Below are 17,353 nucleotides of genomic sequence, written 5' to 3' on the forward strand. Positions count from 1 at the left end.
TGTACGTGTCAACTGTCCTCTAAGGGGAGGTAACGCACCTGTTTTCCTCCAAGGCAAGGTAACCTACCACTTTTCCTGTCCGATGTCGAAACCATATATCGGTATGTGGTCTCTGGTACATGTTAAGACCCTTGACGATTCCGGGGTAGAATAGGTCTTCAGCAACCCATGCTTGCCGTAAAAGGTGACTAACGGGATCGGGTGATCAGGCTCGCTGACTTGGTTGATGCATGTCATCGATCCCAATTGCGTGGATCGATGCTCATGATATTAATCAATGGATTGTCTGGTCCAGACTCGATTATTTACAGAACGCCGTCATATAGCTGGAATATTGCTGAGTGCGGCGTTAAACAACAAACACACAAATGGGACGTGTAAAGCAAGGGGAGGTAACTCACCTGTTGTACAGCACGATGTCTGGCAGCCATATCTTCTCGCACGGGATCCTGATTGAGGTGATGTCGCCGAACAGACTGGAATTCCAGTTCAGTCTCTCGTCGTACCATTCCTGGAACACAACGCTTCATGACAACTTTCGATTTCCGGCAGGGGTATATGAATCCTAACCAAGTCACGTCCTTTGACGACGTATCTGTAACCATTAAATGCACCAGTCCTCGTCTGGTTTGTTCCCGTGAATACACCAGAGGAACAACTTTCCCTGTTCATGGGAACAGAATGTATTGCGTGTCATCGTACCTGCATCGATGCTCATGATGTCAGTCACTAGATTGTCCGACCCAGATTAGATTATTTACTGACAGCCGTCAAATAGCTGAACTATTGCTAAGTGTAGCATTAAACAACAAAAAACAGTATGGCAGCTCTTAAGTCCATTTATACTACGCCAGATTCCATTCACCAACTTAATGCTCATGGTGCTACATAGTTTTAGCAAATAATGCCAATGAAAGGTGAGTAGAGTTGATAGTGTTGTTTGAAGAGGGGTGTTTTCAGATGAGCCTGAAAGGATGAAAGCGATGGCGACAGCTTGAGATCAGATGGTAGTTTGTTCCACAGCCAGGAAGCGCAGATCTGGGAAGACCTCTGACCAAAGGTTTTGAGACGGGTTTCCGGGACTTGTAACATGTACATGTGGTTATTCTTCTCTGAGAACGGAAAGATCTGGAAGGCTTGTATTTAGGCAGTAGTTCGGATGCACACATATTCACGAATACCTGGCGTCGTCACTATTTGATGGTGATTCATGAACTGTTGCTTGTGATACAGGCTGATTGTGCTTATGGAAAGGGTTCTGTTGTTATTATTTTCACTGTTAGAAGGTAGGACCCTCGCAATGAATTATCCCAGCAGCTTCCGTATAGATTAGTGAGTTGGGTTAAACGCCGCTTTTTAACAGTATTCCAGTTATATCACGGCGTGACAGCTTGATGTGGGAGGAAAGCCCGAAGTGGTGCAGGTCTTAGACGTTTACATTTCTGGTGAACCACACGAACACGGGTATGGTGCTGAAAATCTTAGAACATAATCGGGGCGAACTCGGATTCGATCCCACAATCATAGGTTTCTGGCAAGCCCAACGGACGCAACTCTGCACAGCGAATTGCGGCGCCTGAGACGACTGGGCCACCCGTGGCCCTCGTATAAATGAACTATAACAAACAAACTCATGGTTCCATGATCAACACGCCTAGGCGAAATAATACCTACACCCTAACGTCATGTAGCCCTGTCCGTACCTCATAGAAAACAAACAACATTCATCGCAAACAGTAATATACATTCATATTGATAGTGAGGGATTACACCTTGGCAGTTGTGTCCCTTTCGGTTTTTCATACATACAAATTGCATCGCTTATCAAATCGCTTGCAAAAATGATATGTTTAAACATCAATAAAGTATATCATAATAGTATCTCTCAAATTAGGGAAACATACCGGTCATATCATCAATAAAATACTTAATACATATCCCCAAACATCATATGGCCCTGTCAGTCTTCCATACAAATCAAACCAAATTCATCGTAAAAGGTAATATACATGTATATTGATAGGGCGTTGGGGATTACGCTTTGGCAGTCGTGGCACCTCACCCCTCGTGAAATCGCTAGAACGAACTGATTGGTTTTAACATTTCGGGACATACCGACTTGCACTAAAACAATTGATAATATCATTTCATTCCTGAAACAAAAGTCTCTCAAAAACAAATCATACGAGACAAAGATGCCATTACATACTGGGAGAACGATGTATATTTCCCTACGGAGGCATCGTCTCACTTCATATAACGGTTTATTGCCGGCACTCGAGGAAGCCAACCGCAGTAGAGGTGCCGAGTGAGAGATGTTAAAACTTTGGGTATCTGTTACTGGCATTAATACTTGTGCAATAGGCAGCCTCCGTGGTCTAATGGTAGAGCGTCCGACCGGAGAGCGGAAGGTCCGGGGTTCGATCCCCGGCCGCGTCACACCAAAAGACGTTAAAAGATGGTACTTGCTGTTACCCTGTCTGGCGCTCGGCATTAAGGGGCTAAAACATGGACTGGTCAGCTCGGAGTCAGTATACTGTGTCTGAGTTGGGTATTCATGTTAAACTGTGGCATGGTATCTCAGTGAGCTAGCTTTATAAATTGGCATCAGTCCGGCCTAGTACAAGCAGCCATACACGTGCATTCACGTCGCTATACAAGTGCAATAATCTTGGACGCGACGTTAAACCCCATTTCACCTCACCTCACTTGTGCAATAGAGTGAATGAGTATGGTTTTAAGCCGCTTTTAGCAATATTCCAGCAATATCAGGACGGGGGACACCAAAAATGGGCTTCACACATTGTACCGATTTCGGAATCGACTACGGATCTTCGGCGTGATGACCCAACGCTTTAATCACTAGGCCCCCCGACCGCCCCCTTGTGCAATAGAACTGCAGTATGTAAGAAAGTTCTCCCGCTTTTGCACTAATACGGTCCATACAATAATGATTGCCGTGTATCGATATGTAAAGTTGAGAATGATAACTGGCATGCATACGGATTCACTGGTCAGAGAACAAATATACCGCATTTGGACAGATACTAGTACCTGGATAAATACGGTATATTAATTTTTAATATAGTCTAAAATAGTTCAACCAATCGCTACAGACTCAGTGTTAACCATCTCCATCCTCGATTAAGAAGTGCCATATCAGCAGAATGCTTTATCATCGTTTGGGCAAGTGAAGAGAATTATATAAGCAATAATTAACTGTGCTATATCATCAGTAAATATCAGTCATTTCATCACTAAGGGAAATATAAGGGTGATATCATCACTATGAGAAATATAAGGGTGATATCATCACTAAGGGAAATATAAAGGTCATTTGATCATTAAGGGAAAAATAACGGTCATATCATCATCATGGGGAATATACCGGTCACGTCATCACTACAGGAAATATTCCGGTCATATCATCACCAATGGAAATATACCGGTCATATCATCACCAAGGAAAATGTACCTGTCATATTATTACGAAGGTTCTTATACCGCTCATAGCATCACTAAGGGAAAAATACCAGTCACATCATCACCAAGGGAAATATAACAGTTATATTATCACTGAGGGAAATATACCGGTCATATCATCACTAAGGGAAACATACCAGTCACATTATCACTACGAGAAACATACCAGTTATATTATCACTAAGGGAAAAATACCAGTCACATGATCACCAAGGGAAATATAACAGTTATATTATCACTGAGGGAAATATAACAGTCAGACCATCACCAAGAGAAATATACCAGTCACATCATCACCAAGGGAAATATACCGAATCGGATTATATCATCACTAAGGGAAATATACCGATTATATCATCACTGGGGGAAATATACCGGTTATATCATCACTGGGGGAAATATACCGGTTATATCATCACTAAGGGAAATATACCAGTCAGACCATCACCAAGGGAAATATACCGGTCACATCATCACTGGGGGAAATATACCGGTTATATCATCACTGGGGGAAATATACCGGTTATATCATCACTGGGGGAAATATACCGGTTATATCATCACTGAGGGAAATATACCAGTCAGACCATCACCAAGGGAAATATACCGGTCACATCATCACTGGGGGAAATATACCGGTTATATCATCACTGGGGGAAATATACCGGTTATATCATCACTGGGGGAAATATACCGGTTATATCATCACTGAGGGAAATATACCGGTTATATCATCACTGGGGGAAATATACCGGTTATATCATCACTGAGGGAAATATACCAGTCAGACCATCACCAAGGGAAATATACCGGTCACATCATCACTGGGGGAAATATACCGGTTATATCATCACTGGGGGAAATATACCGGTTATATCATCACTGGGGGAAATATACCGGTTATATCATCACTGAGGGAAATATACCGGTTATATCATCACTGAGGGAGATATACCGGTTACATCATCAGCAAGGGAAATATACCAGTCATATCATCACTACGAGAAACATACCAGTTATATTATCGAGGGAAATATATATTATCACTTAGGTAAATATAGCGGTCATATCATCACTAGGGGAAACATACCAGTTATATTATTGCTACGAAAAATATACCAGTTACATCGCCACTGAGGTAAATAGACCGGTCATATCATCACTAAGGGAAAATACCGGTCACATCATCACTAAGAGAAATATACAAGTTATATCACCACAAATGAAAACATACCGGTCATATTATCACTAATGGAAATAAACCGCTTATATCATCACTGAGGGAAATATACTGGTCATATCATGACCAAGGGAAATATACCAGTCATATTATCACCAAGGTACTTATACCGCTCATATAATCACTAAGGGAAAAATACCGGTCTCATCATCACTAAGGGAAGTATACTGGTCATGTCATCACCAAGGGAAATATACCAAAGCAAGTTTCCAACATTGTGTGTTGATTGCGTGAATGACCAACAGTGTGACGGTATAAGGTGTTAGGAATTAAGGCGGTTCAGACAACCCTTGAAGTATCGGCTTAATGAGAAAACAACTCGAAAACAATTGCTTTCTGGTGTAAAAAGCTTTCGTTGCAGTCCTTGATGGCAGTTTCTGGTATAAGAGCCTTCAAATAGGTCATTTAAGTTGTTTTCGTTTGCAATGTCTTTGAATCGGGATCAAACACTTCAAGTTCAGGAGATTTCTACGGTTCGGGGAATAGTTAATTCTTACGAAAAGGAACCATTACTGAAACGGAGACTGAAAACCTGCCACATCCGAAGCCCGGATTAAAACAAACTTAATGGATTACATCAGTGGAGTCAAGTCATCCGATTCCGATCGGATGATAGGAAGAGAGATCTTTAATGTCAAACCGATTCTGTCGTTTTAATAATTTGATATTTTGATCTCGAAAGTACAAACAAAATCTTCTAATGGCAAAAAATAAACAAATTTTTCAGTATGTTCGTGTGTTTAACTACTGCAAATCTAAAAAGAGAAAATTGATGCATTCGGATGATTTACCTAAAAAAGTCTAATTTGCTTTTTAAGCAGAGATGGATGTTGAATGTCATTTGTAATGTTTATCACCATGACAGATCAAACAGCTGACATTGTTAGAGCTTTGAACATCGGGTCCCCCCCCTGCGCATCCGGGACACATGAAACGCTGCATCTCGGGAACTGTATGTCCGCGCACGCCCAAGCAGCGTGCTGAATCTTACCAGCGTTATAATACTTCCAATTATCCCCTTATCTTGGCAACATGCCCCTGTCGGGGTTCCGTAACTAGTCATTATCTGTGGAGATGACCCTTGTGGCCTTCCTTAACTTCATCGATACTTGTGTGGCTACTAAGTCTGTGGACTAATCTCCTCATTATAGTTAAGACAACGTCAGTAGCGCGATTATCTCGAAATGTGACCCTTTCAACCTCCCATACATAAACCATCCTCCATACATAAAACATGTAAAAGTGTATTACTGCTACGGTATGGGTTTGGAGTGCTTAGACAATGAGTGAGTGAGTGAGTGAGTGAGTGAGAGTGAGTGAGTGAGTGGCGATGGTCATACATGTTGACAACTTAAAACCACGGAACGAGTAAACTTTTTGCATGTTGTTGTTTGTTTGTTTGTTGTTTAACGCCGCACTCTGCAATATTCCAGCTATATGACGGCGGTCTATAAATAATCGAGTCTGGACCAGAAAATCGAGTGATTGACATCATGAGCATCAATCCACGCAATTGGGATACGATAACATGCATCAACCAAGTCAGCGAGCTTGACCACCCGATCCCGTTAGTCGCTTCTCACGGCAAGCATAGTCGACTTTTACAGCAGGCATTTTGCTGCAGACCTTGTCTACCCCTGGATTATTGTTGAGTGTGGCCTTAAAGAAAACAAACAAACAAACAAACGTAGACGACTGGGCCTCCCGTGCCCCCTGCTCGTGGGTTTCACTGAAGTGGTAAACGTCTGAGACCTGCATCAATTGTGGCTTTCCTCCCACATTAAGCTGACACGCCGCGATATAACTGGAATACTGTTAAAAGCGGCGTGAAACCTAACTCACTCACTCTTCAGGCTTAATGGACTGCTCCGCCTAAACTAATAGTCTGTTGCTGGAGTTGGGCACAAACCGACATGAAGGAAGAGCCACACACAACAGAGACTTTAGTCAGACACTAAACGTCCACACAACCAACGAGTCAACAAAACCTGCCTCACGTAATGAAATTACTTTGTCAATAGGTGGATGAATAGCAGACCAGGAACTCGGGACGTTTACACGCCAGCTGTAAATAAGTGGATTAAGGGCAGCACTTAAGTTCATCAATGAATGCACCTGCACACGTGTGTCTAAGAACGTCTGAGTGCCTTCAGTCTGTTACGCATGTCTTCAGTGGCGTTAAACTGACACACAACCACTTGTGTCGGGAACTGGCAGGCAGGGTTGTTCTAACCTTTGTGCACAGAGATTATAAAGAACTTTAGAACTTATTCCCTGACTAGTTATGTTTCTGTAGATGCACTTTTCGTTCAGAATAGAACTATTTACATTCACATCGACATTTATTCCTGGAGAGTAACTCTGAAACTGTATCAAAGACAAACAGTTCAATTAAAGACTGACCGTTGAAGCTATTACCGTTACACAAGAGTGAGTGAGTTTTACGCCGCTTGTAACAGCTTTCCAGTTATATCACGGCACGTCAGTTTAATGTGTGAGGAAAGTCCGAAGTGATGCAGGTATATCACTTTGGTGAAACCCACGAGAACGGGCATGGTATTGAGAATCCTAGAGACATAATCGGGGCTCACTCAGAATCATAGGTTTCTTGGCATTCCAGCGAATTGTGACGCCTTAGAATATTGTGTCTTTAACTGTTCTAATTGTGTCTTTAGTTTGTATAATTGTGTCAGACTCTTCTATTGTTCTAATTGTGCCTTTAATTTGTATAATTGTGTCTTCAATTGTTCTAATTGTGCCTTAAAGTTGTATAATTTTGTCTTTAATTGTTCTAATTTTGCCTTTATTTGTATAATTGTGTCTTTAATTTGTATAATTGTGTCTTCAATTGTTCTAATTGTGTCTATATTTGTTCTTATTGTGTCTATAACTGTTCTACTTTTGTGTTTAATTTGTATAATTGTATTTTTAATTGTTCTGATTGTGTCCGTCTTTAAATGTTCTAATTGTGTCTTTAATTGTTCTAAGTGTGTCTTTAACTGTTCTAATTGCCTTTAATTGTTCTAATTGTGAATACACAATGTTCTAATTGTGTCTTTAATTTGTATCATTCTGACTTTAATTGTACTAATTGTGTCTTCATTTGTTCTAATTGTGTCTTCAATTGTTATTATTGTGTCTGTAACTATTCTAATTTTGTAGTAATTGTTATAATTGTGTTCAAGCTGCGTGTCCCGCCTTGTAGCGGCATCCTTCTGTTTGTGTTACCATCAGTTGTGTCATCTCATGGCTGTCCCCCAGTGCAGAGGAACCGACAACGTATTAGGTTCACACTTACAACAAACAAATTAAGCCTCTTCTCCCCCATCAAGTGGAGTCGTGCGGTTCTCTGGAATTGGAAATTGCCACTTTATTCCTATTTCTGTCCAACCATATTGCACTTTTCAAATTCAAACCGCCTAAACTCTCTCCACGATCGCGCAAGTTTCACAAACGTCGCATCTGAGGTTTTAATTATCGTGTTAGCAGTGGTGATCTTTCAACCCACACGAATATGAAGGTATCGATTGATACACAGTTCTATAACTCGTGGGGTCTATTTAATGGCGGATGTAGAATCACGAAGAAGCAGTGATTCGGTTGAGACTCGTGTAGGAATATTGTATGTGTTGTGAACTGTTCAGAGGTGACTGTCGATGTTGGTTAACAATCACGACGGATCAAGGAAATCTCGGAGAATTGAGGGCTATTCTCAATCAGTTCAAGCTTCCACCCAATATATCCACATTCCTGAGATGAATAGACAAATAGATCTTGCCTCTCAAGCTATTCTCTAACTGTCCCCTCACCCGCTCTCGTCTTGATTCCCACGTCCTCTCATTCACTCTCGCCTTGATTTCTAATGACCCCTCACGCGCTCCTGCCTTGATTTCTACGTCCTCTCACTCGCTCTCGCCTTGATTTCACCGTCCTCACTCGGTCTCGCCTTGATTTCACCGTCCTCTCACCTTCTCTCGCCCTGATTTCACCGTCCTCAAACTCGCTTTCGCCTGAATTTCTACGTCGTCTCACTCGCTCTCGCCTTGATCTCAACGTCCTCTCACTCGCTCTCGCCTTGATTTCACCGTCCTCTCACTCACTCTCGCCTTGATTTCACCGTCCTCTCACTCGCTCTCGCCTTGATTTCACCGTCCTCTCACTCACTCTCGCCTTGATTTCTAATTCCTCTCAATCGCTCTCGCCTTGATCTCAACGTCCTCTCACTCACTCTCGCTTTGATTTCTACGTCCTCTCAATCGCTCTCGCCTTGATTTCTACGTCGTCTCACTCGCTCTCGCCTTGATCTCAACGTCCTCTCACTCGCTCTCGCCTTGATTTCTACGTCCTCTCACTCGCTCTCGCCTTGATTTCTACGTCCTCTCACTCACTCTCGCCTTGATTTCACCGTCCTCTCAATCGCTCTCGCCTTGATTTCACCGTCCTCTCACTCGCTCTCGCCTTGATTTCTACGTCCTCTCACTCACTCTCGCCTTGATTTCTACGTCCTCTCAATCGCTCTCGCCTTGATTTCACCGTCCTCTCACTCACTCTCGCCTTGATTTCACCGTCCTCTCACTCGCTCTCGCCTTGATTTCACCGTCCTCTCACTCACTCTCGCCTTGATTTCCACGACCTCTCACTCGCTCTCGCCTTGATTTCCACGACCTCTCACTCGCTCTCGCCTTGATTTCTACGTCCTCTCACTCGCTATCGCCTTGATTTCAGCGTCCTCTAACTCGCTCTCGTCTTGATTTCTACGTCCTCTCACTCGCTCTCGCCTTGATTTCTACGTCATCTCACTCGCTCTCGCCTTTATTTCTACGTCATCTCACTCGCTCTCGCCTTGATTTCTACGTCATCTCGCTCGCTCTCGCCTTTATTTCTACGTCATCTCGCTCGCTCTCGCCTTTATTTCTACGTCATCTCGCTCGCTCTCGCCTTTATTTCTACGTCATCTCGCTCGCTCTCGCCTTTATTTCTACGTCATCTCATTCGCTCTCGCCTTTATTTCTAAGTCATCTCACTCGCTCTCGCCTTGATGTCAGCGTCCTCTCACTCACTTTCGCCTTGATTTCCACGTCCTCTCGCTCGCTCTCGCCTTGATTTCCACGTCAACTCACTATCTCTCGCCTTGATTTCAACGTCCTCTCATTTACTTTTGCCTTGATTTTACTGCCTCTCATTCGCTCTAGCCTTGAGTTGTCATTCAATGTGCTCGTTTTCGTTCACTCCTTGATTTGTATGTCAAAACCATCGCTCTCGCCTTTATTGCTACGCCATCTTACGCGCTCTTGTCTTGATTACTGTGTCCCCGCACATGTCTCGCTTTCCTAAAAGTTCACACCCACATCGGCGCCCTCGCTCTCGCCTACAGTGATACAAACCAATCTTCCCATGGGCCGGCATAATCTCAGCATGCCTGCACTCAGTAAAACCACCATGAAACGTAAATGAATGTGAAGCACACAACACATTACCATACCGAAATATCTCCTTATTGGATACGGTGCGTTATTACCCATGTTGATAAATGATCAATACCAAGCCCCCACACATCCCGCAATATAACCACTATTATTCACATTGCCAAAGTCTATATGGGTTATTACATTTCCAGAACATCAACATTGTGTATTTAAGAGGACATTTGAGCCCCTCGCTACAATACTGGCCTCAATGGAACTGTACAATAGAATTTACCATAGGTCAAACTTGATGACCAATATCGATGTAATCAACAAATGCCATTGGCATTTAACTGCCACGATATGACTATGCATGGTATGTATTCATCTGTAATCCACGGTTATTCTGCTGAACGCATTAGACATCGGGTGTCTCTGGTTAACTCTAACGGTTATTCCTTGATCGAGGCGATGACAGCTACACTGTTAGGGGAGATTAAAGGCACTTACTTTATCAGTAGAATTAGTGGGCGAATACATGAATCTCTATCTCCTATAGGCTATGGACATGGATGGGGGTTATGGAGGCCCGAAACTGCCAGCAGATGGAATCTTGTTGAGGAGACAGGGGGTAACAATACTGGATGCTTTACTAGGTATTTAGATGATGAATAGATGGTATGGTAATACAACCACACAGCGGATTTGAGTGACAGTGCAACCAAGGTTCATTCACCCAGGGTTCAAACACCACTTGGTTTCTCAGTGAACGAACCAGAACAGTTCTACATCCGCCTCACTTGTACCAGGTAAAAGATTGGCACAAAAACAGTTCTACATCCATCGCTCTTGTACCAGGTGAAGGATCGAAACAATAACGGTTTTACATGCGCCTCGCTTGTACCAGGTGAAGCTGGGATCCAGAGTGGTTCTACATCCTCCTCTCTTGATGGGACCACAACGGTTCTACATATGATGGCTAATGACACCGCAATCAGAACGGTTCTACATCTGACATCGCCCCGTGAAGATCCGGGGAAGAATAGATCTTCAGCAACTCATGCTTGCCGTAAGAGGTGACTAACAGGATCGGGTGGTCAGGCTCGCTGACTTGGTTGATGCATATCATCATATCCAATTTGCGTGGATCGATGCTCAAGATATCAATCACTGAATTGTCTAGTCCAGACGTGATTATTTACAGTGAGTGAGTTGGGTTTAACGTCGCTTTTAACAGTATTCAAGTTATATCGCGGCGTGTCAGCTTAATGTGGGAGGAAAGCCCGAAGTGATGCAGGTCTCAGACGTTTACCCCTTTGGTGAAACCCACGAGCACGGGTATGGTGCTGACAAACCTAGAAACATAATCGGGGCGAACTGGAATTCGAACCCACAATCAAAGGTTTCTGGCGTGCCCAAGGGACGCAACTCTGCACAGCGAATCGCGGCGCCTTAGACGACTGGGCCACCCGTGCCCCCTGATTATTTACAGACCGCCGTCATATAGCTAGGATATTTCTGAGTACGGCGTTAAACAACAAATAAACAACAAACAAACAAACAAACATCTGACATCACACACTGATAGCAAACAAGAGGTTTCACCACTCTGATTGCACTCAGCCCTGTTAACTCACAATGAAAGGAGTCTTGAAATAGACATTTGCCGATACAATCAAGCATTAGCCCTGTTTTTGTTGAAACGCTATACCAATTGTTAAAACATTTGTCTGTTGGTCTAAACTATGTCATCTATTATCAGGAGAATGTATTTTAATGTCTTTCGAACACATCCCAATCAGATGTCAAACAGCAGAGAGCGCATTCGTGAAGACTAACTACAGCCTACTCTCGCGTGTAAACGTCTCTTTTCAATGACGTAACATCAAAAAGCTTTCAAGGTCTTGTTTCAAGACAGATGCTAGTACCCTGACAACAAGCTGAACGACTAGGTTTTAAATGGATTGGCTGGTTATTCAGACACGATGGGTTCTCTCTGTTCGCTTCCTGTTGGGGAGACTGATAAATGGATTGTGACAGTACAAAGGGAACGCGGCGGTTCGACTGACGCCTCGCTCTTTACTGATACAATGCATCAATAGTTGTCACGGAACACTCCAGCAGGAAATGACGTCACGAGCAAGCAAAAATACACATGTGATTGGAAATGCCGTCACGTAAACATTACGGGTCATTGAACATTGTGATCTGGATCTTACATATCACCGTGTACATGACGCATTCGTCATCACTCGCCCCTTTCAGTAACCTGCAGGAAGACTCGTCCCCCTATCGATGAATGTTATGTGCGAAAGTACGAGAAACCAGTCAGGGTGCGCGTATGACTTCACGTACTTCGGTCAAAGAGTCCCTCAGGAATAATTTTGGATTTTGCATATGTCTTGCATTTAAAAATATACCTAAGATACATGTAAGTGTGTTCAATCATACTGTTTAATACTGTAAGTCCCGATTCGTTTTCAATAGCATGTGGACTATATATGATATATGAGGGAAATATGCGCGAATCATTACGCACTGAGTTGACAGTTCTTTTAGCTATGCCCGTTTGCGCTTAGACGGAACCTAGTCACAAAAGTCGCTTTTCGGCTTGTCACGGAATAACACGAGCTGGTCACGAATGGATCATGACGGTCTCTCTGTTGTCAAGCCGATACCACTGGAACACCATTGAACGAAAACCGGTTTCAGAGGGAAGGTCAAGAAATATAGAGTTTATAGTTCAGGGACCAGTCATTTATCATGGGAGCGGCGACAGAGTAAAGAGAGGATTTAAAAAACAATTGTTATTTATAAGGTTGTCACATTAATAATAACAGGTATTGAATTTAGCATTGATGTCTTTGATGCACTTATCTTGAAATAAAACTTTTTGGTAATTTGGTTCCGTGGTGGTGTTTTTATCAGTGATGGCGATGTTTGCTGGAATTTAGTATTTTATTGTAAAACTGTCCCAATGATGACAGCCCACATGGGAAATCACCCCCGTGTTTTGACCCCTTCTGGACTCCTCGGTCCATCCTCCCGATGTTGCAGCAAAGCGTCGGAGATGTTATTATGTTTTATACACAAAACCATGAACCTTTAGAAGGAACATTGTCTCGTTGTCACCCTAAACAAATAAAAAGTGTCAAATGAACTATATCGCGACAATGCGATAATACGATCAATGTTGAAACTACCGCGCTGTCTCATTGTTTAATTTTGACACTTTTTGCTTGTTTTTGTAAGGACATCAACGCGATAATGCCACAATGCAACAACGCCACAACACGACAACGCGATAATGTCCTTTTTAGGGTACCACGCAAAACCGAGCATATTAGTTAAAATAGTAATAACAGCATCAATAACAATATGACTTCTAAGACTAATAATAATACTGAAATTATTTCATGATGTTATTATAACAAATCAATATCATGAGTGAAAAGGTTGGCTTTAACGTCGCTTGGAACAGTTTGTATCACGGCATTATAACAAATAAGTTTTTTGCACCTTCACCACTACATATTACAGATGGTCCCTCAACTCAACGTCATCCTCAACACAGCAATCTTCCTCCCTAAAAAAACCCTCCCACATCCATCACCACCTCCGCTCCTCCACGCCGCCCTCCCACATCCTCAACCTCAACCCTCCACGCCACTTTCCCACATCCTCCACCCCTCCACGCCACCCTCCCCTATCCACCACCTCCGCTCCTCCACGCCGCCCTCCCACATCCACCACCGCCACTCCCCCACGCCACCCTCCCCCATCCCCCGTCCACCACCTCTACTCCTCCACGCCACCCTTCCCCATCCACCACCTCCCCTCCTCCATGCCACCCTTCCCCATCCACCACCTCCACTCCTCCACGCCACCCTCCCCCGTCCACCACCTCTACTCCTCCACGCCACCCTCCCCCGTCCACCACCTCTATTCCTCCACGCCACCCTCTCACATCCACCACCTGTACCCGCCATGCCACCCTCCCACATCCATCACCTCCACACCTCCACACCACCCTCCCCCGTCCACCACCTCCACGCCACCCTCCCACATCCACTACCTGTAGCCCCCCACGCCGACCTGTCAACATCCACCACCTATACCCTCCATGCCACCCTCCCACATCCATCACCTCTACTCCTCCACGCCACCCTTCCCAATCCACCACCTCCACTCCACCTCCCACATCCACCACCTGTAGCCCCCCACGCCGACCTCTCAACATCCACCACCTGTACCCTCCATGCCACCCTCCCACATCCATCACCTCTACTCCTCCACGCCACCCTTCCCAATCCACCACCTCTACTCCACCTCCCACATCCACCACCTCCACTCCTCCGCTCCTCCACGCCACCCTCTCACATCCACCACCTGTAACCCCCCCCTCCCCCACGCCACCTCCCACATCCACTACCTGTACCCTCCACGCCACCCTCTCACATCCACCACCTGTAACCCCCCTCCCCCACGCCACCTCCCACATCCACTACCTGTCCTCCATCACGCCACCCTCCCGTATCCACCACCTCTTCCCGTCCACACCAACCCACTCCCTCCACGCCCCCGCCCCCAAAACACCAACCCGTGAGACGGGGAGATGGTGTATACGAGCGTCACGTGAGTACATTGAAACGGGCACTCATGGAATCAAGTTATAATGAAAACGTTCGCACTGATCACCAATAAACCAATGTTTCCAACACGACGTCACCCTAAAAATGTGTGACCTTTTGTTCTTTGGTTTAAACTGATAAAACGGCAACATAAAGGTCGCGTGTTAACATTGGGTAATCCTCACCAGATTTCTATGGTGGAACCCATACGCTGATGCCCGTCATTTCCATAGCATTGATCAATGACTCAACCCATTCTTGCAAAGATCAGTTTCAACGCTAAATTCATTTTTTACCATTTTCATCTGTATTGGATTAATGGAAAATCAAATATTCTGTGCTCACAAAACATTTTCTCTGTCATTACAAGACATCTCTCGCTATTGATTACCATGGTGACTGGAGTGAAGGTACAGTCCGGATCAGAGTAATGTGATTGTCTTGCACAACAACACAAAGTTCAGTAAAATTCCGCATCGCATCATTGTTACCCCTATCAACAAATTGTGTCTCAGGGTCTCGAGCAATGTAATGTGGCATTGTGTCGCCTCAGAAACCTGTCTCGATACAGTCCCGAGCAATGTAATGTGGCATTGTGTCGCCTCAGAAACCTGTCTCACTACAGTCCCGAGCAATGTAATGTGACATTGTGTCGCCTCACAAACCTGTCTCACTACAGTCCCGTGCAATGTAATGTGACATTGTGTCGCCTCACAAATATGTCTCACTACAGTCCCGTGCAATGTAATGTGCCACTGTGTCGCCTTAAAAGCCCGTCTCAGTACAGCCCCGAGGAGTGTAATGTACCAATGTGTCGCTCTACAAACCTGTCTCACTACAGTCCCGAGCAATGTAATGTTACATTGTGTTACCTCACAAACCTGTCTCACTACAATCCCAAGCAATGTAATGTGACATTGTGTTTCCTTACAAACCTGTATCAGTATATTCATGTGCAGTTTAATGTCACATTGTCTCTCGATTAAAAATATGAGTAACAGTAAGCGCCGAATGGTCGAAAATTACAATACATTCCGACAATTTGTTATAATTTTCAGAAATATGTAAACAATAGCAAAACGGGCATCTGGTTCATATACGAGGAGAAGTGTCCATACATGGATATACATTTCCAGTATGACTATACCTGGTATAGTCCAATCACAGCGCGACGGCAGTGGCATAGCCCGGTGGATAAAGCGTTCGCTCGTCACGCCGAAGACCCGGGTTCGATTCCCGACATGGGTACAATGTGTGAAGCCAATTTCTGTATCCCCCGCCGTGATATTGCTGGAATATTGCCAAAAGCGTAAAACTATACTCACCCACTCACTCCAATCATAGCGCTATTCCAAGGGGAATAACTAAATGCTGTCATGGCATGAGTGAGTGAGTGATCAGGGTTTAACGCCGCTTTTAACAATATTCCAGTTATATCACGGCGTGTCAGCTTAATGTGGGAGAAAAGCCCGAAGTGATGCAGGTCTCAGACGTTTACCACTTCGGTGAAACCCACGAGCACGGGTATGGTGCTGACAAACATAGAAAAATAATTGGGGCGAACCGGGATTCGAACTCACAATCATAGGTTTCTGGCGTGCCTAAGGGACGCAACTCTGCACAGCGAATCGCGGCGCATTAGACGACTGGGCCACCTGTGCCCCTTCATGGCATTATGTTAAGATATCAATGGCAATTTTTGGTAAGTAAAGCCCTGACCACGGAATATAGTTGTGTCAAAAATGATAAATAGTCTTAACCAAAGATATTAACATATCTATACAAATAATGGGCTGCTATATTATAAAATCCCTATTTAAGTGGGTGTGGCAGTGTGAATTATGCCCAAGTTTCTGACAGCTGACACTGTGCTATCTATTCTGATGTTGATGCAGTATCTTAATGCACTCTGTCATTCCGTCAGCTGTGTTCATAGCATAAGTTGATGACACGATATATTGACACATTATAAAAAGCAGATTATGCTTCTGTCTTCTTCGTCATGTAAAATGTCTTTATTTTTATAATATCGACAAATACGCACATGTTGTACTCGTTAAGCATCAATTTTCTATAAATCAGAATGCAAATATTATTTTACAGCCCAAATTCGATTTTTTAAAATTGTATTATAAATGCGTGAGACGCAGTTGTATTTCTTCTTCACGAAATATTAAAATTTAAATTATGAAAACACGATAATATAATTTTATAAACAGCAGGTTGATCAAGCGTGTTGATTTTGACACAGGGCTGACACAGAGCTGACATAGAGCTGCAATATCAGCTGAGGTTACCTAACTAACACGTTTCGACTTGATTACGTTTCTAGGTTTGTCAGCACCATACCCATGCTCGTGGGTGTCATGGAAGTGATAAACGTCTGAGACCTGCATCACAATGCAATGCATCGAGTACTGGGGGCCGCCCTGCTCAGACATCAAGGAGACAACATAATCCAATCTACATTCACACAGGGAGACAAGCAGGAGCACAGAGGGAAACATTTGGTAACTGGGAACCCACTCTGTCCCACAGTCCCTGAACCATATTTGTTTCCCTTTCGACTAGCCCTAGCATGGTTGGTTGGTTGG

At 43.9% G+C, this 17,353-nt stretch overlaps 1 protein-coding gene across 1 annotated transcript in view; it reads right to left on the bottom strand.

Annotated features, from left to right (window-relative positions):
* LOC139460658 (neuronal acetylcholine receptor subunit alpha-10-like) overlaps positions 1-17,353 on the bottom strand; it is a 100,003-nt gene that overhangs the window by 6,443 nt on the left and 76,207 nt on the right. Inside the window, exon 4 of the mRNA XM_071242129.1 lies at positions 402-511. Coding sequence (XP_071098230.1) covers positions 402-511 — 110 coding nt within the window. The remainder of the gene's footprint in view (positions 1-401; positions 512-17,353) is intronic.

Source organism: Haliotis cracherodii, unplaced genomic scaffold (assembly GCF_022045235.1).
Source record: "Haliotis cracherodii isolate W230 unplaced genomic scaffold, xgHalCrac1.p SCAF_14, whole genome shotgun sequence".
Lineage (NCBI taxonomy): Eukaryota > Metazoa > Mollusca > Gastropoda > Lepetellida > Haliotidae > Haliotis > Haliotis cracherodii.